General features: G+C 32.1%; 4 protein-coding genes across 6 annotated transcripts; 2 read left to right on the top strand and 2 right to left on the bottom strand.

Annotated features, from left to right (window-relative positions):
* Nucleotides 1-177: 177 nt before the first annotated feature.
* On the top strand, nucleotides 178-5,822 carry LOC126840623 (sodium-independent sulfate anion transporter-like). 2 transcript variants are annotated; one of them, XM_050576487.1, is made up of 12 exons: nucleotides 178-308; nucleotides 626-704; nucleotides 1,614-1,861; nucleotides 2,287-2,482; nucleotides 2,544-2,764; nucleotides 3,574-3,781; nucleotides 3,848-3,979; nucleotides 4,094-4,255; nucleotides 4,550-4,690; nucleotides 4,811-4,956; nucleotides 5,060-5,224; nucleotides 5,297-5,822. In XM_050576487.1, the coding sequence occupies exons 2-12, from the start codon at nucleotides 635-637 to the stop codon at nucleotides 5,480-5,482; spliced, it is 1,875 nt and encodes a 624-aa protein (XP_050432444.1). In that variant the 5' UTR covers nucleotides 178-308; nucleotides 626-634; the 3' UTR covers nucleotides 5,483-5,822. The 2 variants fall into 2 exon arrangements, with proteins under 2 accessions (XP_050432444.1, XP_050432443.1); XM_050576486.1 differs by having other exon boundaries at nucleotides 3,848-4,015.
* A 1,675-nt stretch (nucleotides 5,823-7,497) lies between these two features.
* Nucleotides 7,498-12,926, top strand: LOC126840622 (sodium-independent sulfate anion transporter-like). The gene is made up of 12 exons (XM_050576485.1): nucleotides 7,498-7,617; nucleotides 7,733-7,844; nucleotides 8,416-8,657; nucleotides 9,151-9,567; nucleotides 9,761-9,968; nucleotides 10,412-10,576; nucleotides 10,651-10,812; nucleotides 10,881-11,021; nucleotides 11,089-11,234; nucleotides 12,012-12,176; nucleotides 12,254-12,414; nucleotides 12,490-12,926. The coding sequence occupies exons 2-12, from the start codon at nucleotides 7,742-7,744 to the stop codon at nucleotides 12,539-12,541; spliced, it is 1,962 nt and encodes a 653-aa protein (XP_050432442.1). The 5' UTR covers nucleotides 7,498-7,617; nucleotides 7,733-7,741; the 3' UTR covers nucleotides 12,542-12,926.
* Nucleotides 12,927-17,545: 4,619 nt separating this feature from the next.
* Nucleotides 17,546-18,488, bottom strand: LOC126840624 (uncharacterized). The gene is made up of 2 exons (XM_050576489.1): nucleotides 18,127-18,488; nucleotides 17,546-17,975 (listed from the first exon to the last, which is right to left on the bottom strand). The coding sequence occupies exons 1-2, from the start codon at nucleotides 18,231-18,233 to the stop codon at nucleotides 17,633-17,635; spliced, it is 450 nt and encodes a 149-aa protein (XP_050432446.1). The 5' UTR covers nucleotides 18,234-18,488; the 3' UTR covers nucleotides 17,546-17,632.
* A 3,972-nt stretch (nucleotides 18,489-22,460) lies between these two features.
* On the bottom strand, nucleotides 22,461-23,744 carry LOC126840471 (uncharacterized). 2 transcript variants are annotated; one of them, XM_050576230.1, is made up of 3 exons: nucleotides 23,384-23,744; nucleotides 23,148-23,265; nucleotides 22,461-22,690 (listed from the first exon to the last, which is right to left on the bottom strand). In XM_050576230.1, the coding sequence occupies exons 1-3, from the start codon at nucleotides 23,410-23,412 to the stop codon at nucleotides 22,478-22,480; spliced, it is 360 nt and encodes a 119-aa protein (XP_050432187.1). In that variant the 5' UTR covers nucleotides 23,413-23,744; the 3' UTR covers nucleotides 22,461-22,477. The 2 variants fall into 2 exon arrangements, with proteins under 2 accessions (XP_050432187.1, XP_050432188.1); XM_050576231.1 differs by having other exon boundaries at nucleotides 22,461-22,687; nucleotides 23,384-23,742.
* Between the last annotated feature and the right edge of the window lie 265 nt (nucleotides 23,745-24,009).

Here is a 24,009-nt window from a genome sequence, read left to right as displayed (position 1 = left end):
TTGACGTAGTGGGCCGTCATAAAAAACGTTTATCTCAAATATACTTAATGATACCTTAACTAGTCCATATAGACCTACAATAAAATGTCCCTACATACCGTATACTACTACGGTTTGTTAGAAAACACTTTCATTAAGTTGTTTTAAGATATTAACTCCAATAATATAAAGATAATACAATAAGTAAACAGCAGTTGTGTATAAGATGTGAACACCCAACACCGTCCGTATGCATATTTAATAATCAGGGCTAGGAAGTTGTAACATTTATACATTTTTTTTGGTAATTCTTAAAACATCTAACCCAGGTAAGATACAAATGTGTTTTACATTTCCCTAAAGTCATAAACGACATTTTTTTTTGTCAATTTTTGCATAATATTTACATCCATTTTTTTGGCAATTTTATTTTTCATATTTTCTAATACTTAAATGCTATTTATTGCGCAAATTTTAAGAGTATATTAAAGCGCTAAAAAGTATTTTTTAAAATTTTTGGTAGTGCTATAACTTCTGAGTCCAGTTAATAATTAATTAAAAAATACAAACGTGTTCAATTTATATATTCTAATTTTAAACTACCTACTTGTTTTACTACCGTGTAATATAAACTATGTTATTATAGGAATAAAACATGCCTATGAATATATTTAATGGTAAAAGACACAGTGGATCATACGATAATGGCAGTTCTGATTTTAATTGTAAGTAGTTATCGAAATTTACTTAAGCTTTAAACATTTTAAACGTGAATGCACGCGGGAAAAAACCTTTTGCAGCAAGAAGAGTTTGATCCAATTCACATGAAATAAACATGTATTATTGTCAGACTAACTTATACATTTTTCAAAATAACTTTTATTCAGTGAATACAACTATAAAATATAATACTAATCTAATAAAAAAAAAAACAAAATTAGTCTAAGCATAAATATAATTACACGAATGAGAATTAATTAGTATTAAAATGCTGATTTGATAGGAAATTTATAGATACCCAAATTTAACGCATTGCCTAAGAAATCAAATAATTTTTCACCCAAGTTTTTTCGAGTGTTAATAATTTCCTAGAAAAAAATAATAAACCTAGCAAACAAATATGATTTATTGGCATAAGATTATGATTTAAGATAATTTATTTATTATTCCTAAGCTAGTTAAAAAAAAAATGTAGGTCTATTAACTCACGAGCATACCCTAAACTTCTGCTATCTATTTTTTAAAAAAATTTTAACATTCCATAAAGAAGAGACTAGGAGAAAATTTCTGAATGAAACATAAAACATTATAATCCAATGTACTCATTTAGGAGTTACGTGGGTGATAGGAAGGAAGTAACTCAGAAGAAAAGAAAAAAGGTTCAGACCCCCCTCTAGAAACTAGCCAATTGTTAAGTAATACAAATCAAAGAGTAGCGTTGCTCATGGAAGTAGGAGTGAAGTGAGGTTATGAACTAAAGAAATAGCAGACTTGGCCACAATGTAGATATCACTACTTTAATAGGCTGAATTTTTTGGGAGGGTGTCTGGAACTTGACCCTTTTTCACTGTTATGTTTTTGTTGGAGATTTTTTTCACGTTGACCGTTGACGTTTAGTTATTTTGATTTTTTAGTAGGCCAGTTGGAGGCAGACGACAAAAACTCTACATACGGACGAAATTCCACAAAGACATGTTTCGTTAAGACGACTAAAGAATTGTTTACCTACAAGTTTTTGATTAAACGGCTACCGATACTGCAATGGCTTCCAGTATACACGGTGGAAGACGGACTCGGAGATCTTATGTCCGGCTTGACGGTAGGACTTACGATAATCCCACAATCGTTGGGTTACGCCACAATAGCCGGTTTACCGCCTCAGGTAAATTTCAATTGGCAATCACATAATAGGACGACATTTATCAGAAGGGAACCAAACTTGATCCGATCAAATAAGATTCGTGTCAATCCAAAATTTGCGTGCACGGTCGTGTCGATAGAGTATCAATAGTGATGTATACAAAAAAAAAATAGTTAAAGTCAGGGAAGGGTAGGTGCCTAATTATCGAATCTAGAAACAAGGATAATCAACTGATAAGTCGCAGAAAATCAAACGATCATAAGACATGATCCATTGTCTTTTCCACGAGGAATTCTTTTTTCACAAACATAATTTTACTCTTACTTTCCATACTCCCCATCCTAAAACATTCAGTCCTATTCAAAACTGCTCTTGACTCGGGTTTTCTTGTAATAAATGCCGTCGTCTGATCGACAACCGTGTAAGACTTGACAATCATTTTTCAGTACGGCCTCTACGGTTCATTTCTTGGCAGCATATTATACGTGTTTCTGGGAACTTGCAAAGAGATCTCCGACGGTCCATCGGTCATTCAATCGCTGGTAACGCACAAAGCGCTTAACGGCCTTGGACCATTGTACGGACATTTCTTGTGCTTTATGACCGGACTGATTCAGTTGGCCATCGGAAGCCTAGGACTAGGTGCGTGCCGTTCGAACGGAATCATCAAAATAAATATTTCAAACCTTTGTTTTTTTCGTAGGATTTTTCGTGGATTTCATTTCGAGCCCGGTTACTTCGGGATTCACGTCGGCGGTCTCGTTGTTGATTTTGGCTTCCCAAATAAAACACCTTTTGGGAATCAATGCGGTCGGTGTCACTATGCTGGAAGTAGTCGTTTCGGTATCGCGAGACATAAGACATTTCAGAATTGGCGATACGTCGCTCGGGATCGCTTGTATTATAATTTTGCTCTCGTTGAGAGTAAGTCGTAAACGATATAATATATATTATCTGTATTTTTCGCACAGAACCACTCGAAAAGTCTACTCGACCGAGTAAACACTTGACCTAACCTAACCGAATACCCAAAGCGCAGTTATGATATGACGGGTGCTTGCGGTTATGTTAGCTTTTATTCGACCATACAACCTAACATTTCTATGATTTATCAAATATATGACCACAGACTATATAAAAATGATCTGTGATATGCATAGATATATATATATACAAGGTGATCAACTTATCGTGAACCACCTAATATATCACTGGGTTTATTAAGAAATTAAATGTTTTCTTTACATAAGGTTTTATGCAATGTGAACTCAATTTTTCTACAATTTTTTAGTTTTTACCCTTCTCTCAACTTTTGAAATTTAAATGGTAACGCATACATTTCATTGACTTTTTAAATTGAGAATAATGTACTAAACATTTTGACTGGTCGATTTACCAGTTTTGGATAACTATTTTTGAAGTTATTGAAGTTTCAAGTTTAGGGCAGGAGGAAAGGTGGAGTGTAGTATTATTTTTATCTGCGCGCATTTCCCAACCGCACTTCGCCTCCCATTTTAACTTTTAATCTCTTGTATGAAATACTCTTATTATCTAATAATTATATCTAATAATACTCTTTCTATGAAATCAGTACACAAAATGGCTGCCTCCCAAGTCGGGACATTTTTTAACCTTAAAACGCGTTCCATAATATATTGAATTCAGTGTTTACGGGTTTAGCTGGTTATTATTATTATTTTTTCAAATAAAATATAAATATTATACTTTTCAAGAGCCTCGTCGAATGTCGTGTCGGACCGAAAAACCCAAAAGAACAAACCAATTTCCAAAAATATGCCAACCGCGCCATTTGGATTGTCGGTTGTTTTAGAAACGCAATTGTTATTATTGTTTCTACCTATATTAGCTACGCTTTAGTCAACTCGACGGGACACAGTGTCACTTCGGATTTGCCACCGCCAATACCTTTCAAAGTAATAGGTGTGTGTATTAAAATTAACCCGCAAAGTACGACGTTTCAGGGACATTTTTTTTTTTACTTTCTAGGTAAGCTCCCGTCGGGTTTGCCAGGTTTTCATTTGCCACCGTTTAGTTACACGCAAAGCGACGAATCCACGACAGACTTCTTCGGGATGCTTTCCAACATCGGTTTCAGCGTGATAGTCGTACCGTTAATAGGTATAATGGAACACATATCCATATGCAAAACGTTTGGTCAGTACAATGTGCCATACCGTCGACCGTGTATCGATGACGATGCTTTAAACGGATTATTGATTTGATCGATTCTAGCAAATGGCAAAACGGTCGATTCTAACCAAGAGATTATCGCGATCGGCTTGTGCAATATTGGAAACTCGTTTGTCCTGGCGTTTCCCGGTACGGGATCATTCTCTAGGGCGCCTATAACTAGCACCAGTGGCGTTAGGACGCCCATGGAAGGTCTTTACTCAGGTAACATGGCCGTTTTAACGATAATTGTGCATAAATTGTGTTTACACAGAAATGTTACAACAATAGTTGTTTATTTCTTATTATTTTTAACATGGATATGTTTTTGGGCTGGGGTCATTCCCCACGTCACGTCACGTCACGTCACGCCCAAAAACATGGCCGTGATTCAATGTTTTTTGTTGTCGCCCCTTAGATACAACGTCGAAATCACTATAAATTACTTAGCGCTTTAGTCGTGAAATTTAGCGTTTTCCATTCGCCAATGGCGAGAAATTGAATAAATTCTACTTTTAGGCACTCTGGTGATATTAGCGTTGATGTTTTGTACCGAATTTTTCTATTACATCCCAAGAGCGTGTCTGGCAGCAGTTATCGCGACTAGCGTTGTGTTTATGATAGAAGTCAACGTCGTCAAACCCATTTACAGGTCGAATAGTATGTAAAACCCGATTGAATTACAGTTGTATTAATCGCATATACCAACACTATTATTATAGTAATATTATATGTTTCGATTAGAACGATAAAACGTTTTTGCTTTTTTACCCAATACAGAGAACGACCTTATACCGTGCTTGGTGACATTCATCGGGTGCCTGTTACTGCGCATAGAAATCGGAGTTATGATCGGCATTTGCGTTGACATGGCAGCCATCCTGTACCATGCCGCAAGACCTCAAGTTACCGTTCAAGTGAAAACGGTCGGTAACACACATAAATAAGATATTTCGGGGACGTCGTCACGATGATACTATGTTCAACCAAAATAATTGTTCATTTTTTAAAAATTGTTTTGCGTTTTAGTCAGGAAATGGCGTTCAGTATTTGACGATAACGCCCGACAGGTACTTGGTGTTTCCGTCGGTTGACTATGTTAAAAATCTTATAATCAAACACAATAAAAAAAAAAACCTGCCTGTCGTCATTGATTGCTCGCACATTTATGGGGCGGACTTTACCACAGCGAAGGTCTGACGCGCTTGTCCGCTTGTTTTAGGAAGTCGGTTTGAAACTAATTAGAAAAAAAAAATGTCAATACAGGTGATAAAAGTGCTGACTGATGGATTTTCAAAAAGAGGACAAGCCCTGTTGTTCTACAACATGAAACCTAGCGTGGTGGCCATTTTCGAAGGAGTCAAGCCGAAGGATTTCATATCGTATTACCACAATAACGACCTAGAGTATCTATTGAACAAGCAGACTTCGTTAAATACCATATGTGCTTAATAAAAATATACATATTTTCTTTTGTATACATACAATATAGTCGTATAGATACCATTTACGTAATGTCGGTTTATTGTCTACAATTTATACAGTAAAAAGCAATTTTGTCCACCTTTTTAAAATTCTTACATAACACGCAGTGTAGTATTATGTTTGACAAAGCGAATTATTTGTAAAAATAAAATACTTAGTGTTTATTCACACCCGCGCACACACTGCACATGCATATTCAGATGTTTACCATAATAATACAAAATGTAAACTGTCGCTGTCTTTAAAACACACGACCGGGTTCATTAATGGTGTAATGAATCATAATAGACATTTTAAGTGGTTGTTCAAACATCAAACAGTGGCCAGTGATTAGTTCAATTCACCGTTAAAATTACCAATCCGTTTGTTCGTGCGACCCAGAATTTGCATAATTAAGCACCTCTGTAAGTTTAACAGTTATATGGCAGTTGACTCGACAACGGTTTATTTTTTAACAAATCAATTATCTTTACAGTTAATAAAAGTAAAAACATGAATCGTGGTACAGCACAATAATCACAGCGTTTTCTAAAAAAAAAAACATTTTTATCAACTTACTCGAGTGGTTTTTTGTTTCCTATAAGATATTATGCTTTTCTTAAGTAATACTTCATTTTTATTTTGCAAAACGTTTTTAGTTTATGTTCTACTGTTAAAGTAACTATTTATATTCGGCTATTCATCGAATAACTAAAATAAAATAACTAGGTAGGTACATAATAAAACTGATATGGACACTTAGGATTTTTACAGAAAAGTATCTTTAATTATACGACAAATGAATTAAGTAATTTTTATGTTTTAATATACCTACAGTAATTAGTATACAGAAAGACGCTTAATAACTGACTAATGTTGTACTTATTGTGTGACTAATACTAACATTGTAAAATTAATAAATGACAATTGTTGTAAGTAGGTATGATAATATTATCTACGCCAGTCAACTGTTTTTTTTTTAATTTGATATAATTTTAAATGTCAGGTTGTACGTTTCAATATAACTCATAAGAATAATTAGCGGTACAAAAATTAAAGATAAGATCTCATTCGCTTTGTTGTATCAGATGAAACACGAGTTATCTGACCAAAAGAGAATTATAATAATAAAATAATATATTATATTAATTAACAGACAAGGGAGAGACACGGTGTTCCCCGAAAATGTATCCACTGTAGAAGAAAATTTAATTTTTTTTTATATGAAACTATCATTTGTGTCGTTTTACCTGTTATTTTTACAGCCCAAAATAAAACATTAAAACTTTTATGTGTGAATATTTATTAAAATTTAAAATATCTATTTGTATAAAAAATGGTTTACTCGAATGTAATAATTGGTCAATAACCAGTTTTGAAAATACAGTTAGATGGTTAGATGGAAAAAAATATGTTTAGGTACCTAATCTAAACCTCTCTTCAGTCGTCCTTTATAGTAAAATATAATTTTCTTATGGCTATTTTTTGGTTTTACGAAGAAAATGTATAAAATTCGTTTTTTCAGCGTTTTTCAGTATTGAAATATTTAAAAAGTAAAATTTTTTTTTTCTTTAAATGGTATTTTCCTTCTGAGAAAATGTAGTGCACCCTGTACCGCCTCGTAAGATGCGCCCTGTATGCATACATATTAATTTAATTACATCAAAAGCATTTTTTTTTTATAACTGAATGATAATATTTAATGTTTTATTAACGACTACTTTTTGTTTTATAGCCGTTTATTATCAGTTATAGATAATATTTTAGATTTTACACATAATTACATAACGTTCAAATAATTTCCCACTCGTTGTGGGTTGATTTAAATTATCGCAGAGTATACAGCTGTGAAGCCGTAATAAGTTATTAATTATTATTAATATTACATTACAGACCTTGAATGAACACTGGTCGACACGACTAAAACCTTAGTACGTTGACCGACAGACCCGATTGACCTAGTGTGCCTTCTAGGTACGTTGCAGCAGCCGCTCATCTGCTGATCTCAGTTCAGTGCTATATTATGTATATTATGGTTTATCAGATCAACATATTATTTTGAAAATCGCATAGTTGTATAATAAATTAACCACGCGATAATTACCATTACTCATAAACATATGGTATGTAATTACTTTCCGTGTTCACGGTACACATAATTTCTTTATTGCAATGTTGTTACTTTGATTTTTTTTTCAAATGTAATTAGAGGTTTTTTATATATATTTAATTGTTTAGATTATTTAAATGGACAACCCAAGTTTTAAAAACGACAACAATTATGAATTGCGTCAGGAAACGACAGAAAACAACGACCGTCTGCGCCAGTTGGATGACCGCGAGATTGTTTGTAAGTATGCTTTTCGAACTTAAGTAGAACATCGGTTATAAGCATTTCTTATTTAAAAAATGTTCACCTGTGCGTTAAGCCTGTTACCTATGCGTTTATTTGTATTCTTTATATTATTAAGAAAGTTTTATCCAGCTTGATATTAAAATAGATGCACTTATTCTAATAAATATAACCAAACACAGGTTGTCCGGGTTTTAGAATAAAAAAATAGCGCGTGGAATCAAATTAAAATGGCAATTTTTATAATCACAAATTGTGTTCACACGCGAGAAAATCCTCATGCCGGACTTGTATAAAAATAATTTACATTACAATGTATGGGCCAAAGTCCATGTGATAAGATATTTTTTTTATATCTATTGTCTATAAATCAACGTTTTTGTTTTATTATTTATTAATTCGGTGTCCTTATCCAAAACAGTAGTATCTCTGTTATTAAGAAAGTGTTTTTATAAGGAGATGCGTGTGCCCATTAAAATATATAAGTATATATTTTTTAATCAACGCACGTTGTCATAATATTACGAGTTAATAGACCATCTATTTTAATAATATTGCCAATTAATAGTAACTATTGAGAACTTGGAGTTGACTCCACAAAATCAACGAAACCACTTTCGGAAAAGAAACGTTCATCAATGGCCATCGACAATAGCGGATTACTCAGTTGCCAAACTGTACATTCTACAATGGTTGCCGGAATATTCGTCAACCAAATTTGTAGGCGATTTGTTGGCCGGATTGACCATAGGCTTAACTGTAATACCCCAGTCGATGGCATTAGCGAGCATAGCTGGATTGCCACCACAGGTGAGTGCATATAATATACACATTTTTCTTAGCATTATTCGCCAATGGAAGTTCATAAACTAAATAAACAGTATAAAATAGAGCGAATAGACTTGATCATTTTCTACAGTTCCAGTGAAAACGTTCGTAACTTATATACTATTGACACATTATTCCTTAAAAACTATGTATTTGCTAGAAATTCGAATCCACTGCAGAGTTGTTTTCGGAGCTATGGTCTCAGCCTCATTACTGCGATAGCATTTCAAAACGAAACAGCTCTCAGCTCTTAAAATTCTATTATTCCCTTACCCCCACGCACTCAACGAGACCACCTATGGGTGAGGTTCTTGACCGATTCAACCAGAAAAAACACGGGACCACCTTAGACTGTCCCAGAAACTCAGCGGGAACTTCCATTGGCTGTGACTGTTAGGATTATGGATAATAATTTACAGTTGTGTACCTAATGAAAAAGGATCTGACTTCATTTTTTTTATTATGTCGTGTGTAGTATGGCCTGTACAGTTCGTTCGTCAGTCCATTGGTATATGCATTGTTCGGAACCAGTAAAGCGGTGACTATGGGTCCATCGGCCATAGTCGCACTGCTGACTTACAACGCCATCCGAGACCGCGGTCCGGCTTACGCGACCCTGTTGTGCTTCCTGAGCGGCTCCGTCCAGCTGTTGATGTCGTTCACCGGCATGGGAATGATTATGAAATTCATATCGGAACCGGTGTTCAAGGGTTTCACTTCGGCAGTGGGCATTCTCATCATTTGTTCGCAACTAAAAGACCTGACGGGCACCAAGGGCCACGGCGCCACCTTGTATCAGATGCTGAGTTCGTTTTCCGGAGACATCAAGAACCTCAGCTTCGGAGACACAGCGATAGGAATAGTGTGCATTATAACGTTGCAAATTTTAAAAGTACAACTCCCATAATTCGAATCATAAAACAATTTATTTAAATTTTGCATCAACTGTGACACCTCTTCTTTAACTTCAACTCGAACCAAAAATGGATTGTTTTATCCTTAGAATTCGATATAAAAGTTATTCATTAATTTGTTTATTTCTGCAAAAAAATATCTTTTTAGCCACCTGATATTGTTTTTTGCAGTCTCTAAGCATAATTCGCGTCGGTTCGAAGATAAAAGAGTTACAAACTCCTACTCACAAATTCATAAACAACAGTCTTTGGATAGTCGGTGCATTTAGAAACATGTTTGTTGTCATCTTATGCAGTGCTATCGGCTATCATTATGTAAAACATTCAAACCACGACATCACGTCCAGCGTTAAACCTCCTATTCCGTTTAAAGTCATCGGTAAGTACGCTTGTGAAGTATTAGTCTAGTATGTATTACTTGGTGGTATATTAGATGATCGACCAGAACGACATTTAAGTCAGGCAAGTGTGCTTTCAGGACTCGAAAATGTATCTATCCTTTTTCGAAAATACTTCTCTTAAGCGTTTAAACGGTTGCGCTATCTTTATCAATTTTAACCTTATTACATTTATACTCAAATGTACTACATACTGCTAGAGCTTGTGATATATAAAACTACTGTTTTAATAGTAAATATAGTAATGGTAAGTGTCTTTAAAAATCAGGATCCGTAAAAACGGTAGATGCAAGATTTCGATTTGTCTCTGTTTCGAGATACCTATATTGAGACCTGAAACACCGACGTTATGATGTGGGATATTCTGTAGTGTACATTTTGAGATTCGCCATGAATACATAGTTTGCAAATCTTTGTCTTTCAGATAAAATACCGGTCGGACTACCGCAGTTGAGTTGGCCGGAATTTAACAGAAACGTGGACGGTAGAGTAGAAGGTCTCTACGAAATGATCTCTAACATGGGCCTCAGTGTAATCGTGGTACCACTCATCTCGTTGCTGGAAAACATTTCGCTTTGCAGGAGATTCGGTATGTCGAACTACTGTAATAATTGTGTAGTCCAATCGCGGTGAGAGTAATCATTGGCGAAATTGTCGTTTTAGCCGATGGTAAACTAGTAGACACGAACCAAGAACTCCTGGCATTGGGTCTGTCAAATTTGGGCACTTCATTCGTACACGGTTTTCCCGTGACCGGGGCTTTGGCCAGAGGTTCCCTGAACTATGCCAGCGGCGTTCAAACACCACTCGGAGGGCTGTACACGGGTACAGTAATTGTTTGCTTACCATAATACTATCGAACAGAAACGACTTTAATGTAATTTAAAGTTTAGGTTTATCTGTGATGGCGGGCTTGATATTTTTGACGCCATACTTTTATTATATACCCAAGGCTTCGCTGGCGTCCGTCATAATTGCCACATCATTTTGCATGATCGACGTCGAATCCGTCAAGCGGATTTACAAGTCTAAAAGTATAGTTTTGCATGTCTCTTAAACACCGAACCAGTTATATTATAACCGTATCCGTTTGTTTGATAGAAAAAGATCTGCTCCTCGGGCTGTTTACGTTCTTCGCCTGTCTGGTGTTTCCGTTGGAAATGGGAGTGGTAGCCGGTATTGTCTTCGACATCGGCTTCATACTGCACAGCGCTGCTAAACCCAAGATAACAGTCCAAATGCAAAAGGTAAAAAGTCAATAAAACGTTGTTATAAGTGCCTCCTCTTCGTCTCGTATCATACAAATGGAGTAGGCCAGCTAAATCCTCACCGTCCACAATTCTTTATTGACGGACATATCTTTTTCCACGCCACACATCTCCATGCATTTGTTTATGATCTCTATCTCTAATCCGTTTTACTATTTCGTTTTCTCCCTTTGTCTAACATGTCCAAATTTGTGCCTCTTTCATTTTCCTTGCTTGTTCGGCGCTTTAAAAACTTGATCTTGTATACTAATTATTCCTTATCCCATCTGACGTCATACATCCGCCTTGACATTGGTTTCAGCTACTTCTATTGTTTTTTTGGCCTCACTAAACGGAACGTTTCCGTCACATAACATTCCTATTTTGGCTCTTCCGCCTCACCATCTTTTACCCGTCTATCAAACTGTAATGCAATAAGATCATATTGTAACGCCCTATACTCAGCAACGAAGTAATCAAGAAGGCGAGCGACTTTACGACGACCACTTTAAATAAAAATAAATACTTTTTTATACATATCAGATAAATTCTAATCTGACAATGTGGTAATATTATAATTGATGGATAATATGTTATTCTATCGCATGGTTGCTGTAGAGAAACAAATTAAAAATATTTAGGCACGAGAGAAATGTAACTTTGTCATTGTGGTCACACTGCAGCTCGGCTTTTCGCTTGCTTCATAATATTTTACTTATTGCGAGTACCTCCTGGTACAATAATACAGTATTTACGGTAAATAATAATTTGAAACAGAGCCCCGACGACGTTAAGTACTTGCTTATGACTCCGGACAGATATTTGATTTTCCCTTCTATCGAGTACGTGAGCAAGTTGATAGCTAGCCATAACTGCACCGAAAAGATTCCAGTGGTGATTGACGGAACAAAAATATTCGAAGCGGACTTCACGACGGCCAACGTAATTCCGGGTTTACACTGATTATTCGGCTTTTGTTTGTTAATTTATAAGATGTGTACCTGTAATTTGATCGACAGGCGTTTTCAATACTCTCCAAGGACCTGGGTAGAAACGGACAGAAAATGTACATGTACAATCTCAAGTCTAGCGTGATCAACGTGTTTAAAGGCATTAAAAACAACAGTATTTCCATATGCTCGGATAAAAAAGAAATAGAAGAACAACTAAAAAATCAAATGTAAACAATACAACTTATGCTTATATTATTATGACGTGTTTGCTGTTTTTTTTTTAATCTTGGCGTATTTCACAGGATTGCACTGCAAACCGCAGGAAAAGTGGTGACAAGATCAAACTTGATATGATTAGGCACTATTTTTTAATAAACTGCTTATAGTTAACTTTATTAAACTTGACAACTATATAATGGTAATTGAACAATATGGGCTTCTATATTGAAAACTGTATAAACATATAAAGTAATAATATGGTCCAAGAGAAAAAACGTTAGATATTATAAAGTGAAATCCATACAACAAAATAACGGGGAAAGAACAGAAGATTAGGTTCTCGCGAAGAGTAATAATATAAGTATGTCTTTTATTTTATATAATATATTATTATAATGTAAATGCTAAAGCTATATAACAATCATGTGAAAATCAACACACACCCCTTTATTAGACGATTACAAATGTATTAGGTATTTTTTTTATATGTATTAAAATGTGTAGAAAATATTGTTATATTATTAAAATATATCTTTAGTTTTTGTACGACGATTTTTAATATTTTTTGCTCATGAAATAGTATTTAGGAAAGTAGTAATTTGTCTCGGTCATCTATAGTAAGAATACTTTTACAATTTAATGGTGTCGTTTATTTTTGGAATAAGTTACTGAATAATGAAACCGATAGCTCCGATATACTTGATATCCTTCACATTATTTTTTATACGTTATACAGGTTTGAAAGTTTCCAGTCGGTAATTGATATACATACATACTAAATATTTAATCTATGTATATACATAAATAAAATTAATATTGCACAAAATGTAAGTAATCGGTGTTTATTTAAAAAAAAACCAGCGATTTTGGATTTTTAAAAGTCGTTAAGACGTATTGTATTTTAAAAAAAAAATTTTATATAACATTTAAAGAGATTTTGAAACACTAAAAAAAAATTACATTATAAATAAACGTAAGATGGAAAAATATATCCTTTTCCTCGATACTGTTTCCAAATTTCCAATTCTTTTTTCATCCTGAGTATCGTTACGTCATTCCTTTTTTTAGCGCAGTCTTTAACGGAGCACTTTAATACTTGGCTACAATAGATTTTAAAATTATCATAAAACCGTTGATAACCCATGTAAACTCTAACTAAAAAACAAAACAAAATGTTTAAATTTAAATATAAATAATATTATGTTATTGTAGGGGCATGATGTGGTGCAGTCTCGTGTAAATCAAACATATTATTAAATGATATGTAACGTGTGTACTGTGTAGTTAATATTTACCTTCATCTATCTCCAAACATGGAGTATGGTTTACGTAACTAATCGCGATATCAAATTCATTTTTGTTATCAGTCATGTATTCGGCAAAATCCCATTTTGTAACAGTTGGAACTAATTCATCTCTTCTTAAACCGATGCTCACCCATGTTCTACAAACGTTGTACGCATTTATTATTATAATCTGAAAATTGTTTTCAATGCAAAGTTTAATTCCATCCGATTATAAAATTTAAATATAATTATAAATTTGAATATACGTATAACGTGAGTTATACACGTATAACTCACGTGCTAATTAAAAAAAAAAATATATATATATATATATATATATATATATATATATATATATATTATATTTTTATTACTATATTATTAATAAAAGTATACATTTTATTTATTTATTACTATTATTTTGTTAATAGGGAAATTGAACTTTATAATTTTCGTATTTTTTACTAAAAATAAAATAAAATAAATAACTTGGATTCCAAAAAAAATTAAAACTTAAAAATTGTTATTTTTTAAAATTAATTTAGAAAATATTTTAGTTAAAGTAGCTGGCATAACTGCTTCATGAGTGTACACGTCGCATTATTACAATTTTTAATATTTTATTGTTCAAACTAAAAAATCAAAATAAAGATTATATAATTTAGTTTTTGAAAATTATGATTCTATGTTTTCATGTTTTAGTAATCAAATGAATAAATTATAATTTATATACAATTTATTATAGACTTTTATTTATGATTTTAAAAACAATTTCATTTGTATTTAGAATATATTATTTCTTATGTTTGGATTTACAAATACAAATAATTAATTATTTAATCAAAGTGTGGTAGAACCTAATACAGGGTGGGCCACAAAGATTTGACAAATTAAATAACTTTTATTCTAGTGAATATTTTGTAGATTTTTTTTTAAAATAAGTTATACTCATTTGCGCTATAAGCACCACGGTTTTTATTGCACTTACCTGTTTTACTTTTTTTTATTTTTTTAAAATTTTTATTTTTTTCAAGCCAATTATATACCAATAATTTTTAAAAAATAGTTGAGAAAAATTTGTATTTTTATACATCCGTTCAAAAGTTATATTCATTTGAAAGTGAGGATGACTAATGACGGGAGGTGGAGTGCGGTAGAGTAAACCGCTAGAGTTATTTTTATCTGCGCGCATTTCTATGCGTATGCTATGCTCAAAGGCTTTAAGCTATAATAATAATAATTTCCTAGATAAGAATGGCTATTTAGGAAAACTTTTTCCTTTATTTTATAAATGATTCAGAAAAATATTGATAAAAACCTAATAGTTTTAAAATTATATTATAAATTACCCTCTCTTTAGCCTCCATATCCAGCTCGGCTTCGGTTTTCTGTCCAGGTGAAGCTGAACCGGAATATTCATTTATTTGTATTCTATGCTCAAAGTCTTTAAGCTATAATAATAATAATTTCCTAGATAAATATGGCTAGTTAGGAAAACTTTTTCCATTATATCATAAATGATTCGGAAAAATATTGACAAGAGCCTAAAATAGCTTTAAAATAATAGTATAAATTACTTTATCATTATTATTTTGCTCTTTATGTGCAGTTGAACCTGAATCTTCATTTATTTGTATTCTATGCTCAAAGGCTTTAAGCTATAATAATAATAATTTCCTAGATAAATATGGCTATTTAGGAAAACTTTTTCCATTATATCATAAATAATTCGGAAAAATATTGACAAAAACCTAATAGTTTTAAAATAATAGTATAAATTACCTTATCATAATTTTGTTGGGTTTCAATTTCCTCTTTAGGTGCAGCTGAACCTGAAGCTTCAGGCTGGTCCGTATTCGTACAACTAGCCGCTAGGATAAAGAATAGAAACCAAATAGACTTTAAAAACATTGTGTTATTCTATAAAGTATAATCTGAAGTCAAACTGTGAGGTAAAACGAATGAATTTTACCGTCTTTGAATGTCTATACTGATATATAAATATATAAAATATTAGATGTGGTCTGGATTCGAATTGACAGTATTCGCGAATGGAGTGTACTTTATTCTTGGATTTATATACACAGATGTCATAATATGTTTTTTTCAGTTGCTTTGTCGTTTGACATTTTAGAAAAACAAAATAAGACATTTTTAACAAATACCGTGTACGCAATATACAGAAAACGGCCATTTTACAAATTTTAACACAAGAGCAAAAAAAAAAAACAGTCTACAAAATGTAGGTTTTTGTCAGACAGACCGAATCAGATAGAATATCTTATAAAATACATACCGAGTTATTACTAGCTAATAATAATATCCTCAGTTGCTCAGACTTCAATGTATAAAAAAACAAAGTAATTGCTTTTGAAAAAAAAAAAATGAACAGTAGGTAAATAGTAGGAACTTTATGTTGTAATAAAATTTTACTTTTTCAAGCAAAGTTTTAGAAATTAAAGTCTGAAAATTAGACCAAAGGTAGAATTGAATTTATAACATATACAATTTAGACACTTATTAGAACAAGGGCCCGTTTCGGTTTTTTTTTGTAAAATCCGTTTTTTTTATAAACATTATTTTTTATTATTATTGTGGTAGAATATTGGACCAGTATGCACACCGGAACGTACTGTAATAAGAAAACATAATTTTATTTTATTAGAAAATCGACCTAATAAGTGTTATTTTAACTAAATTGTGTTTTTTTCAAATAAATGTTTAATTATTATTTATTTTGTTTTGACCACTTAAGTTCATTAAGTAATTTTGTTCGGCTTTTTCATATAAATACTTTCTCATATGCGCTGTTTGTATTGTAGTATTTTCATAATATTTTTTTTAGGTTATATCTATAACTTTGAAATTAATAAAAATATTAATGTTTGTAATAATTATCTAGAATTTATCAAATTACTTAAGATGGATATTTAATTTAATGTAATATAACCAAAATCCGAATCATTCGTTGTCCAACTTTGACCAAAAAAAACTTCAATTTTAAAACACTTTCAACCTTTCTCCCGGGGGTAGGGAGTTTATTAAAATATTTTCGAACACATACAATTTCGACACTTTTGCACACATGAATGTTTTAGTATATTACTTTTTAACTACCATCAATAAATATTCATAAATGTAGTATTAAATTTTAAGCAGAAAAATACGCCGATCTAAAGACAAAATAATATACAAAATTGTCAACGTTTGAATTTTTTTTTTTTGTGCACTTCATTTTTAGTAAAATATTCTTAATTGAAAAAAGTTAATAAAATATCCACGTTATCATTTAAAAGTTTATATAAAAACAATTAGTTCGGGTGGGGTTAAAAACATAAAAATTTGTGAGGTATTGAGATCACATTGTTTAAAAGCATTATGCAAAAGAAAAATTCAATTACTAATTAAATCCTTTGAGATTTAATAGTGAGATTCAATAGTGGCTCACGATAAAAAATCACACTGTATAATATCTATAATAAAAACGCATGACAGTAATAGGATAACACAAGAAAATGTGATTTTCAGAGGACATAAGACGGCAAACGTTTTTTTTGTACATCTAATTACATATTTTAGTTTGAGGTAATTTCGTTAGATATATTTCAAGATTAAGTCAATATAACAACGTGACATTATGACATGGATGACAAATTTAACAAAGGAACGGATTATCCATGTACACAATGTTTAAAATAACATAGTTACAATATTATAAACAAATAGTTTTAAAAAATAATCATAGTAATAAATAATAATAGTTAACAAAAATGCGCGTTGAGTTAAAATAAAAATAAACAAAAACGCCTTACTAAGGTTACTAGGAAACAAAAATGTAAATGTAAATAATTGTTTTTAAAAAAATGTGTTACGGAAATCAATAGGTTTTTTTTTTGTTAGCCAATCAAAACAAGATTAAGCCATACATTTTTGTAAAATCTTAGGGATTTCTATTAGTCGGTTGGCGTCCACACAAGAACAACGTGGCTCTTAGAATGTCTTCCCTTAAGTGTTGTCGGAATACCGATTTGAACGTGCACACGAGAAGAGTTTCGGCCTTATCCCGAATGTAGTCCGGAAGCGTTGTGTTCGTCTGGACGGCTAACCGGACGTTGCCGGCCGTGCGGTCCCTTATAGCGGAAAATGCCTTCTTTAGCCATACGTGGAATTTTTCATCCGAGTTGCCAAAGTTGCTGAATACGCAAATTATCACCGATCCGTTCGCCGGCAACATGAGGACTTCGCCGACGGCCATGGGTTTTATGTTGATCTTCTCCAAAAGTCTGAAAACAACAAAATAATCAGGGAAGACTTTGAGCGCACCCGAAACGGTCTGGATTTCAGAGTGTTGGTAGTGTTATCATGTTAACTGTACGGGTGGTGGGGGGGGGGAGATAATTCTTAACCAACGAGTGTTATCAAAATTCAAATTACAGGGCTTTGAATGGATATTTAGCGTCCACCAGCTCGACGACTTCGTCCCTCCAATCGTCCATCAGCATGACTTGCATGTCGATGAACATTACAATACCGTAGCCCATGACCAGCTGCCAAATATTTTCCTCTATCGTCTTTACGGCCAGACTGATTGGACGATTTGTGGCAACGGCTGTTGAAAAAGCAAAGGTGCATTGTGTTTAATACATTCGGAGAGTAGGTAAGAAGTACTTAAAACAAAATGTCAATCAAACGGAATGTATCCGAGTAGTCGGATACTAGTACATCCGCTGCACGGAGGTATAATTAAGTGATGGATATGTCTTTATGATGTACTAGTATAATATAGGATCCTGGCACTTTGGTACCTCCATTACTAATCACTTATCCCTAATCGTTTATCTATTATCTCTATTATCTCTATTATTACTTCCCAGGCTTCTGTTGATCGAGTGAAGTTGCCGGTCGTCACTGGGTTCGCCGCACAACCAAAGTTCGCCGTCCCTTTTGTTGAACACTGAGCGGAATTCTGTTTGAAAATCGCGCGCGAGCAATCCGCGCTGCACCGCCAAACACCTGTAACCGGACAGGCAACGCCGGATCATCCGAAGTCCTTTTTCCATGTCGGCCGACCGCCTGCGACTGGATTCCGCGGAACGTGTGTCCAAAAACAAGCAACAAACGTTTACCACGTTCATTCGGATTATAAACACCAGGGCGAGTTTGCCGTACTCACGGTTGAAGCGCAACAGTCTACAACAACGAATAACATCACACATTGCGCGTTACTTGGGAAACGTTTATGGCTACAACAATAAAACTATAAAAAATTAACACTCGTTTTCTGGACAATTGTAACAACGCGTTTAAGTTTTCACTCCCTCGTGTAAGTTTGGAACAGTGGCATATTTACAAGAGATGAGGTGATCAGGGTGAAATTTGGAGCCTCTATTTTTATAAATATATTATTACTTATCTGTTTGCTAAGTAGAAAAATCTTTTTTTAACGTACCTATACATTTTGGACGATATGAGACAAAAAACAACAACATTTTTTTGAAATATATTAAATTTGTCCCAACTATTAACTACAAAAGTATAAAAAAAAATAATTAAAAAAAATAATACCTTCCAAGTTATTGTTGACTGGGACTTGGGTCATAGTTGACCAATCACTCGGTAATAGGTACTAGTTTAAGTGTTATATTTTTATAATATAGTGGTATAGCGTAAATTTTCATAATCCTATCCGCCTGACAAACATGTTTTTATGATAAGAAAACTTTTAAGCATAAGCACTAAGTACATTTATAGTCTATACAACTATTTTTGTATTTGAATTTAATAATTTTTTTTTTTATTTGGAAGTGTGCTCATCGCTTTCAGTTATATAATAGTTTTTAAAAACGTTTGACCTCGTTGTGTTAAATGATTTTTGTCTTAAATGAATTTATAGCTATGTCCATTTAATATACCTAGGTCAACCAAAAAATGTGTGTGCGCGCGTTCAACGTACAACCGGTGTTAATTTCTTAATAATTAGACTTTGGAAAATGAACAAGTCATTTTGGTCTCATTAGGTATATAAATGTTTCACAGAGACACATACAAATGCACTAGTTACGTTGTAAAATTACATTTGGTAAAACGACAATAATATTATGTTCCTTAAATTATTCCTTAAAGCTGTTGTTAATGTTATTTCTACAGTCGTTATTTACGTAAGTCGTAAAGCTTTCCTATTGTCTTGAATTTTTAAAATAAAAGGCGAGTGAGTCATTATTTTTTATTTGTATTTTGAACTACCAAAGTTATACAAATGGTTTCTAAGTTATTCTTAACTTTTTAAGAGGAACTAGTTTTTGTTAACTGTCCAACTTCGCCTAGTGCACGCTTAACCTACATATTACAATGCACTTAACATCCCGCCTACATATTTTTTAAACGCCAAAAGTATTTTTTTTTCTTTCAAAATTTGACCAGGAAATGATTTTATTAATTAAAAACACGTGGTTATTATTACTCATGAAGGAACAAGTATTTCAAATGTACACTGTTAACGGTTTCAGACCAATGGCCGTTATCGAGCATTTGTGAATTGACAAACAAGATGATGTCCACTCCTTCCTTCATCTCCCATACGTTGTTTCTGATTCTTCTTACTTGCGACATTTTTTTTTTTATTACTGTAATTTAATGCAAAAAAATATCAATCGAACTAATAAAATAATTTAAAAGGGTGTACGCCCAGATGGCCATAAGTCATCGAGAGAGTGACAAATGAAGAGGTACTAGATAAGATAAATGAAAAACGACAGTTATGAAAGAGTATTGAATCCAGAAGAGATAAGAAGATAGGACACATTGGAAGAGGAAGACCAAGGGCCAAATACATGACCCAATTAATGTAGGATATGAATAAAGGAAAATACAAGGACCTGGACGAATTAAGCTACAATAGACAAGCATTAAGAGCTGCAACGAACTAATCCAAGGACTAATAACTCAAAAAAAATTAAAATAATGTTAGGTAGGTACTATTTTGTTGGTTATACACTGTTATGTTACTGTTGTACGTACCGTGTTCTGGAGTGTAGGTAAGCTTAAAAAACAATTTACTATTAAACAATATGTAATAAATAATACGAAAATATTTATTTTCTTCGGTTTCATTGGCAATCGTTTTCACAAAATGTCTTAAATTTAATATGTCAAATTTTAAATATGCGTGTAATTATCAATCGTACGTTGGAACAAAAATAAGATTAATAGAAAAAATTATAATAAATGAGAAAATAAAAAGTTGTTCAATCATGTAAAATTATAAGTACAAATGGTAAATCAACGATGGTTTTTACAATTTTACATGGAGAACATAACAAAATAAAACTATCTTTTATTTCTATGATACTACAATACATATGATAGGTTCATAATAATTGAGTATAAACTACTAAGCAGTATATTATATAAATAATTTATACAAGTCAGAGATTGGGAATTATGATTGTTATTCGACATGCAATATTGTAAGCCATTATTAGGTACTGAGGTAAAAAAAAAAAATCCTACATTTATTGAACATGTATATGTACAAGTATTAGAGATAGTGCAAATGCAAAAACGCTTTGTAAAATCGTGGATTTTATTAAAATATATACTTCAAACAGGAGTAAATCTGTTAATTTGTTAATATGTTTTCAAAATATTATTCGTGTGTACAAATAATGTTTGGGACAACTCAAGACAAGTATTTATTGTTATTAAAATTATATTTTAAATACAATATAATATAATTTTTATAATAATAGCTGCAAGATAAGTTATACAATAAATATTAGCAAACTTCACTTTTTATGATTAATCACCACAAAATGTGATTGTTCGTAAACGCAAATACTGTTAATTTCACAGATCAAGTTTAAATGTTGACCAATTTCACAGTGGCAATTGTATGTAAAGTGCGTTTGAAAATATCTCAAATCCAAAGTTACACTTAAAATATTCAAGTTTGTATAATTAAAAAGCAATTATTTTACAAGTGTGTAATAATTACAAAGAAAAAATGTTTGTATACAAAGGATAGATTAAAAATATATGTTTTAATATGTATTTGATTAACAAATATACAAACTATGCTTAGACGTCAAAATACAGGAAATGAGAATACTGTTGGAACAAAAATCAATTAAAATTAATATTGATTGAACATGTTTGTATATTTTTTAAATAGTCTTAATGACATTATAATTGTAAATAGTGGAAAACCTTGAAAAATAATACAATTATACTACATCTGTCATTTATATCTTATCAAGACTTATAATACAATAAAAATGGCATCTTTATTTTTACTATGATAAACATGGAAATGTATAATAAATAATAATAAAAATAAAATTGAACAATTTTTTTTTTATGGTTATTATGCCATTATAGTTTCCTCATAGAAAAAGAGAAAAAATAAATATTTGTAATTCATTTTAATTAGATAATTGTATACAGAATAAATATATGTACTTTTTTCTTATATTATTGTTATTATTAATTTAATTTAATTAATAGATATTTAAAGCATGTCAAATTGTTTTTGTCACTAGGGATACATAGACATTAACAACAAAGAAGTATACTGCCTAAACCTAGCTGAAATAAGACACCTCGTTTCAACAAAATCTTAAAATAATAATTAAATTATCGAATCCGAATGCTTAAAATCTGGAAACTTTTTAACATAAATTATTAAATACTAATCGGAAAATAATAATAATAAACACATTCCACGAGTGACTTTTGGCAGTAAATATTAATAATTAAAGAAAAACACAATATTCATTTTACAATAAATTTAATTCTGGCCCTGTCGATGTAACCTTTCGACATACAAATCAAACAACAATTTATTACTTTCATAATAATATGGATTTTGGTCTGAAGACAGATCTGGATCATACTGTAATTGTTCTTGATTTTCATTGCTATTATTATGTTGGGCTTCTAAATTGTTATAATTAACTGCAACCGAATGTTGACTATTGAATAATGACGTTGACGCATCCTGCTGGGTGAAAAAAATTATATTAAATTATATTATATGTGATATTAAAATAAAAAAACAAATTAGTGGCCGAAAGCATTTTTCCTTGTTTTGCTACAATGTGGCTTAAACTAAATAGCGGACACGATAAACCTTTTTTTTTATATTTAGTTTAATATATATTCTATATTTTATCTTGTAACTTGATGAGGTAATATATATACATGTATATAATATATACTACGTTTATATATATACCAATGCCTTTCCCCTCATGATTACCTCATTGTAGTTACAAAATAAATTAACGAGAATACAAACTGAATTCAACAGCTAGGGCTCGGAAGAAAAAAAAGAAGATAACAAAAGGACAGCGAATAGAGGAACAGAAAAAGAGAAATCAGGGTGGGTCAGCCAAGGAAGGAAAAGATAAAAAAATGTATTACTGGAACAACAAAAAAGTAATAAAGACAATACTAACCCCGTGGATATTGTCATTTAAAAGATCTCCAGTTACAGGTGCATCTAATAAATACATGCTGTGCATGCGCTTTGACAGTGGTTTATAGTCATCATCATAATCTTCTAGGGATCGTTTCCTTAAAAAAAAAATCAAGTTTTTATATTCAATATGCCAGTCAGTCAGTATATCTGTATAACGACTACATTGACCGTATATTGATAATGTCATACGTGCTACAATTTCGATATAACTACCTGAGAACTCGAAGCGCATCGGCAGCCATTGTAGATGTAAAAGTGTATCGAAATATGATTTAACGAGATCAAAAGAATTGTTTTTATACAATGAATAATGTTAACTTGTTGTTGTCATGACGTTTGTTTTTGGTTATTGTTTGACTTCGACGAACGGAATGCGTTTGATCAGTAAAATGCAATTGCCCAAAGAACTATTACATTGTCTCTGCGTATTTAATTGGATACTGTAACGTTACCCTATTTACCAGGCGAGTTAATCAATCATGAAAATATTTTAAGATCTCAACTTTTTGAAACCCACGTCTATGAAAAAAAAAAGGTTTCTCGAGCTGGAAAATTAATAAATGCGTAAATACTGATAATCAAACATCAGCTGACTCATTGTATTTGTTGATGATAACGCTGGAAATCAGCTGATCGACAATTGCCAACAAATGACAATAAATTAGTAAAATATACCTTTATTAATAAAATCATAGATTTAAATATACTTAAATAATAATCTATGATCAAACAAACAGGAAAGCGGACTGTTCAAACGATTGAGTTGCCTAAGAACACACTAGTTTACCGGTCAATACGCGAGTACAATAGCAAATAGAAAATTTGAGGTTTGATATAGA

The sequence above is a fragment of the Adelges cooleyi genome, unplaced genomic scaffold, assembly GCF_023614345.1.
Source record: "Adelges cooleyi isolate 19-005CV unplaced genomic scaffold, UGA_ACOO_1.1 ACOO_flye_CR_arks_rails_tigmint_CR_PRNA_376, whole genome shotgun sequence".
Classification (NCBI taxonomy): Eukaryota; Metazoa; Arthropoda; class Insecta; order Hemiptera; family Adelgidae; genus Adelges; species Adelges cooleyi.
The sequence above is the reverse complement of the archived record's forward strand: the minus strand, read 5'-3'. Positions and strand labels throughout refer to the sequence as shown.

What these genes read in the sequence shown, in the direction of transcription:
- LOC126840623 (XM_050576486.1), top strand. Translation starts at nt 635, where the DNA reads ATGCCTATGAATATATTTAATGGTAAAAGACACAGTGGATCATACGAT. An exon ending in TTACCGTTCAAGTGAAAACG is followed by an intron (nt 4,957 to 5,059) that starts GTCGGTAACACA and finishes TTTGCGTTTTAG; the next exon opens with TCAGGAAATGGCGTTCAGTA. An exon ending in CGGACTTTACCACAGCGAAG is followed by an intron (nt 5,225 to 5,296) that starts GTCTGACGCGCT and finishes ATGTCAATACAG; the next exon opens with GTGATAAAAGTGCTGACTGA.
- LOC126840622 (XM_050576485.1), top strand. Translation starts at nt 7,742, where the DNA reads ATGGACAACCCAAGTTTTAAAAACGACAACAATTATGAATTGCGTCAG. An exon ending in TATTCCGTTTAAAGTCATCG is followed by an intron (nt 9,969 to 10,411) that starts GTAAGTACGCTT and finishes TTTGTCTTTCAG; the next exon opens with ATAAAATACCGGTCGGACTA. An exon ending in TAACAGTCCAAATGCAAAAG is followed by an intron (nt 11,235 to 12,011) that starts GTAAAAAGTCAA and finishes AATTTGAAACAG; the next exon opens with AGCCCCGACGACGTTAAGTA.
- LOC126840624 (XM_050576489.1), bottom strand. Translation starts at nt 18,233, where the DNA reads ATGGGCTACGGTATTGTAATGTTCATCGACATGCAAGTCATGCTGATG. An exon ending in AAATATCCATTCAAAGCCCT is followed by an intron (nt 17,976 to 18,126) that starts GTAATTTGAATT and finishes TGTTGTTTTCAG; the next exon opens with ACTTTTGGAGAAGATCAACA.
- LOC126840471 (XM_050576230.1), bottom strand. Translation starts at nt 23,412, where the DNA reads ATGGCTGCCGATGCGCTTCGAGTTCTCAG. An exon ending in GATGCGCTTCGAGTTCTCAG is followed by an intron (nt 23,266 to 23,383) that starts GTAGTTATATCG and finishes TTTTTTTTTAAG; the next exon opens with GAAACGATCCCTAGAAGATT. An exon ending in TAAATGACAATATCCACGGG is followed by an intron (nt 22,691 to 23,147) that starts GTTAGTATTGTC and finishes TTTTTCACCCAG; the next exon opens with CAGGATGCGTCAACGTCATT.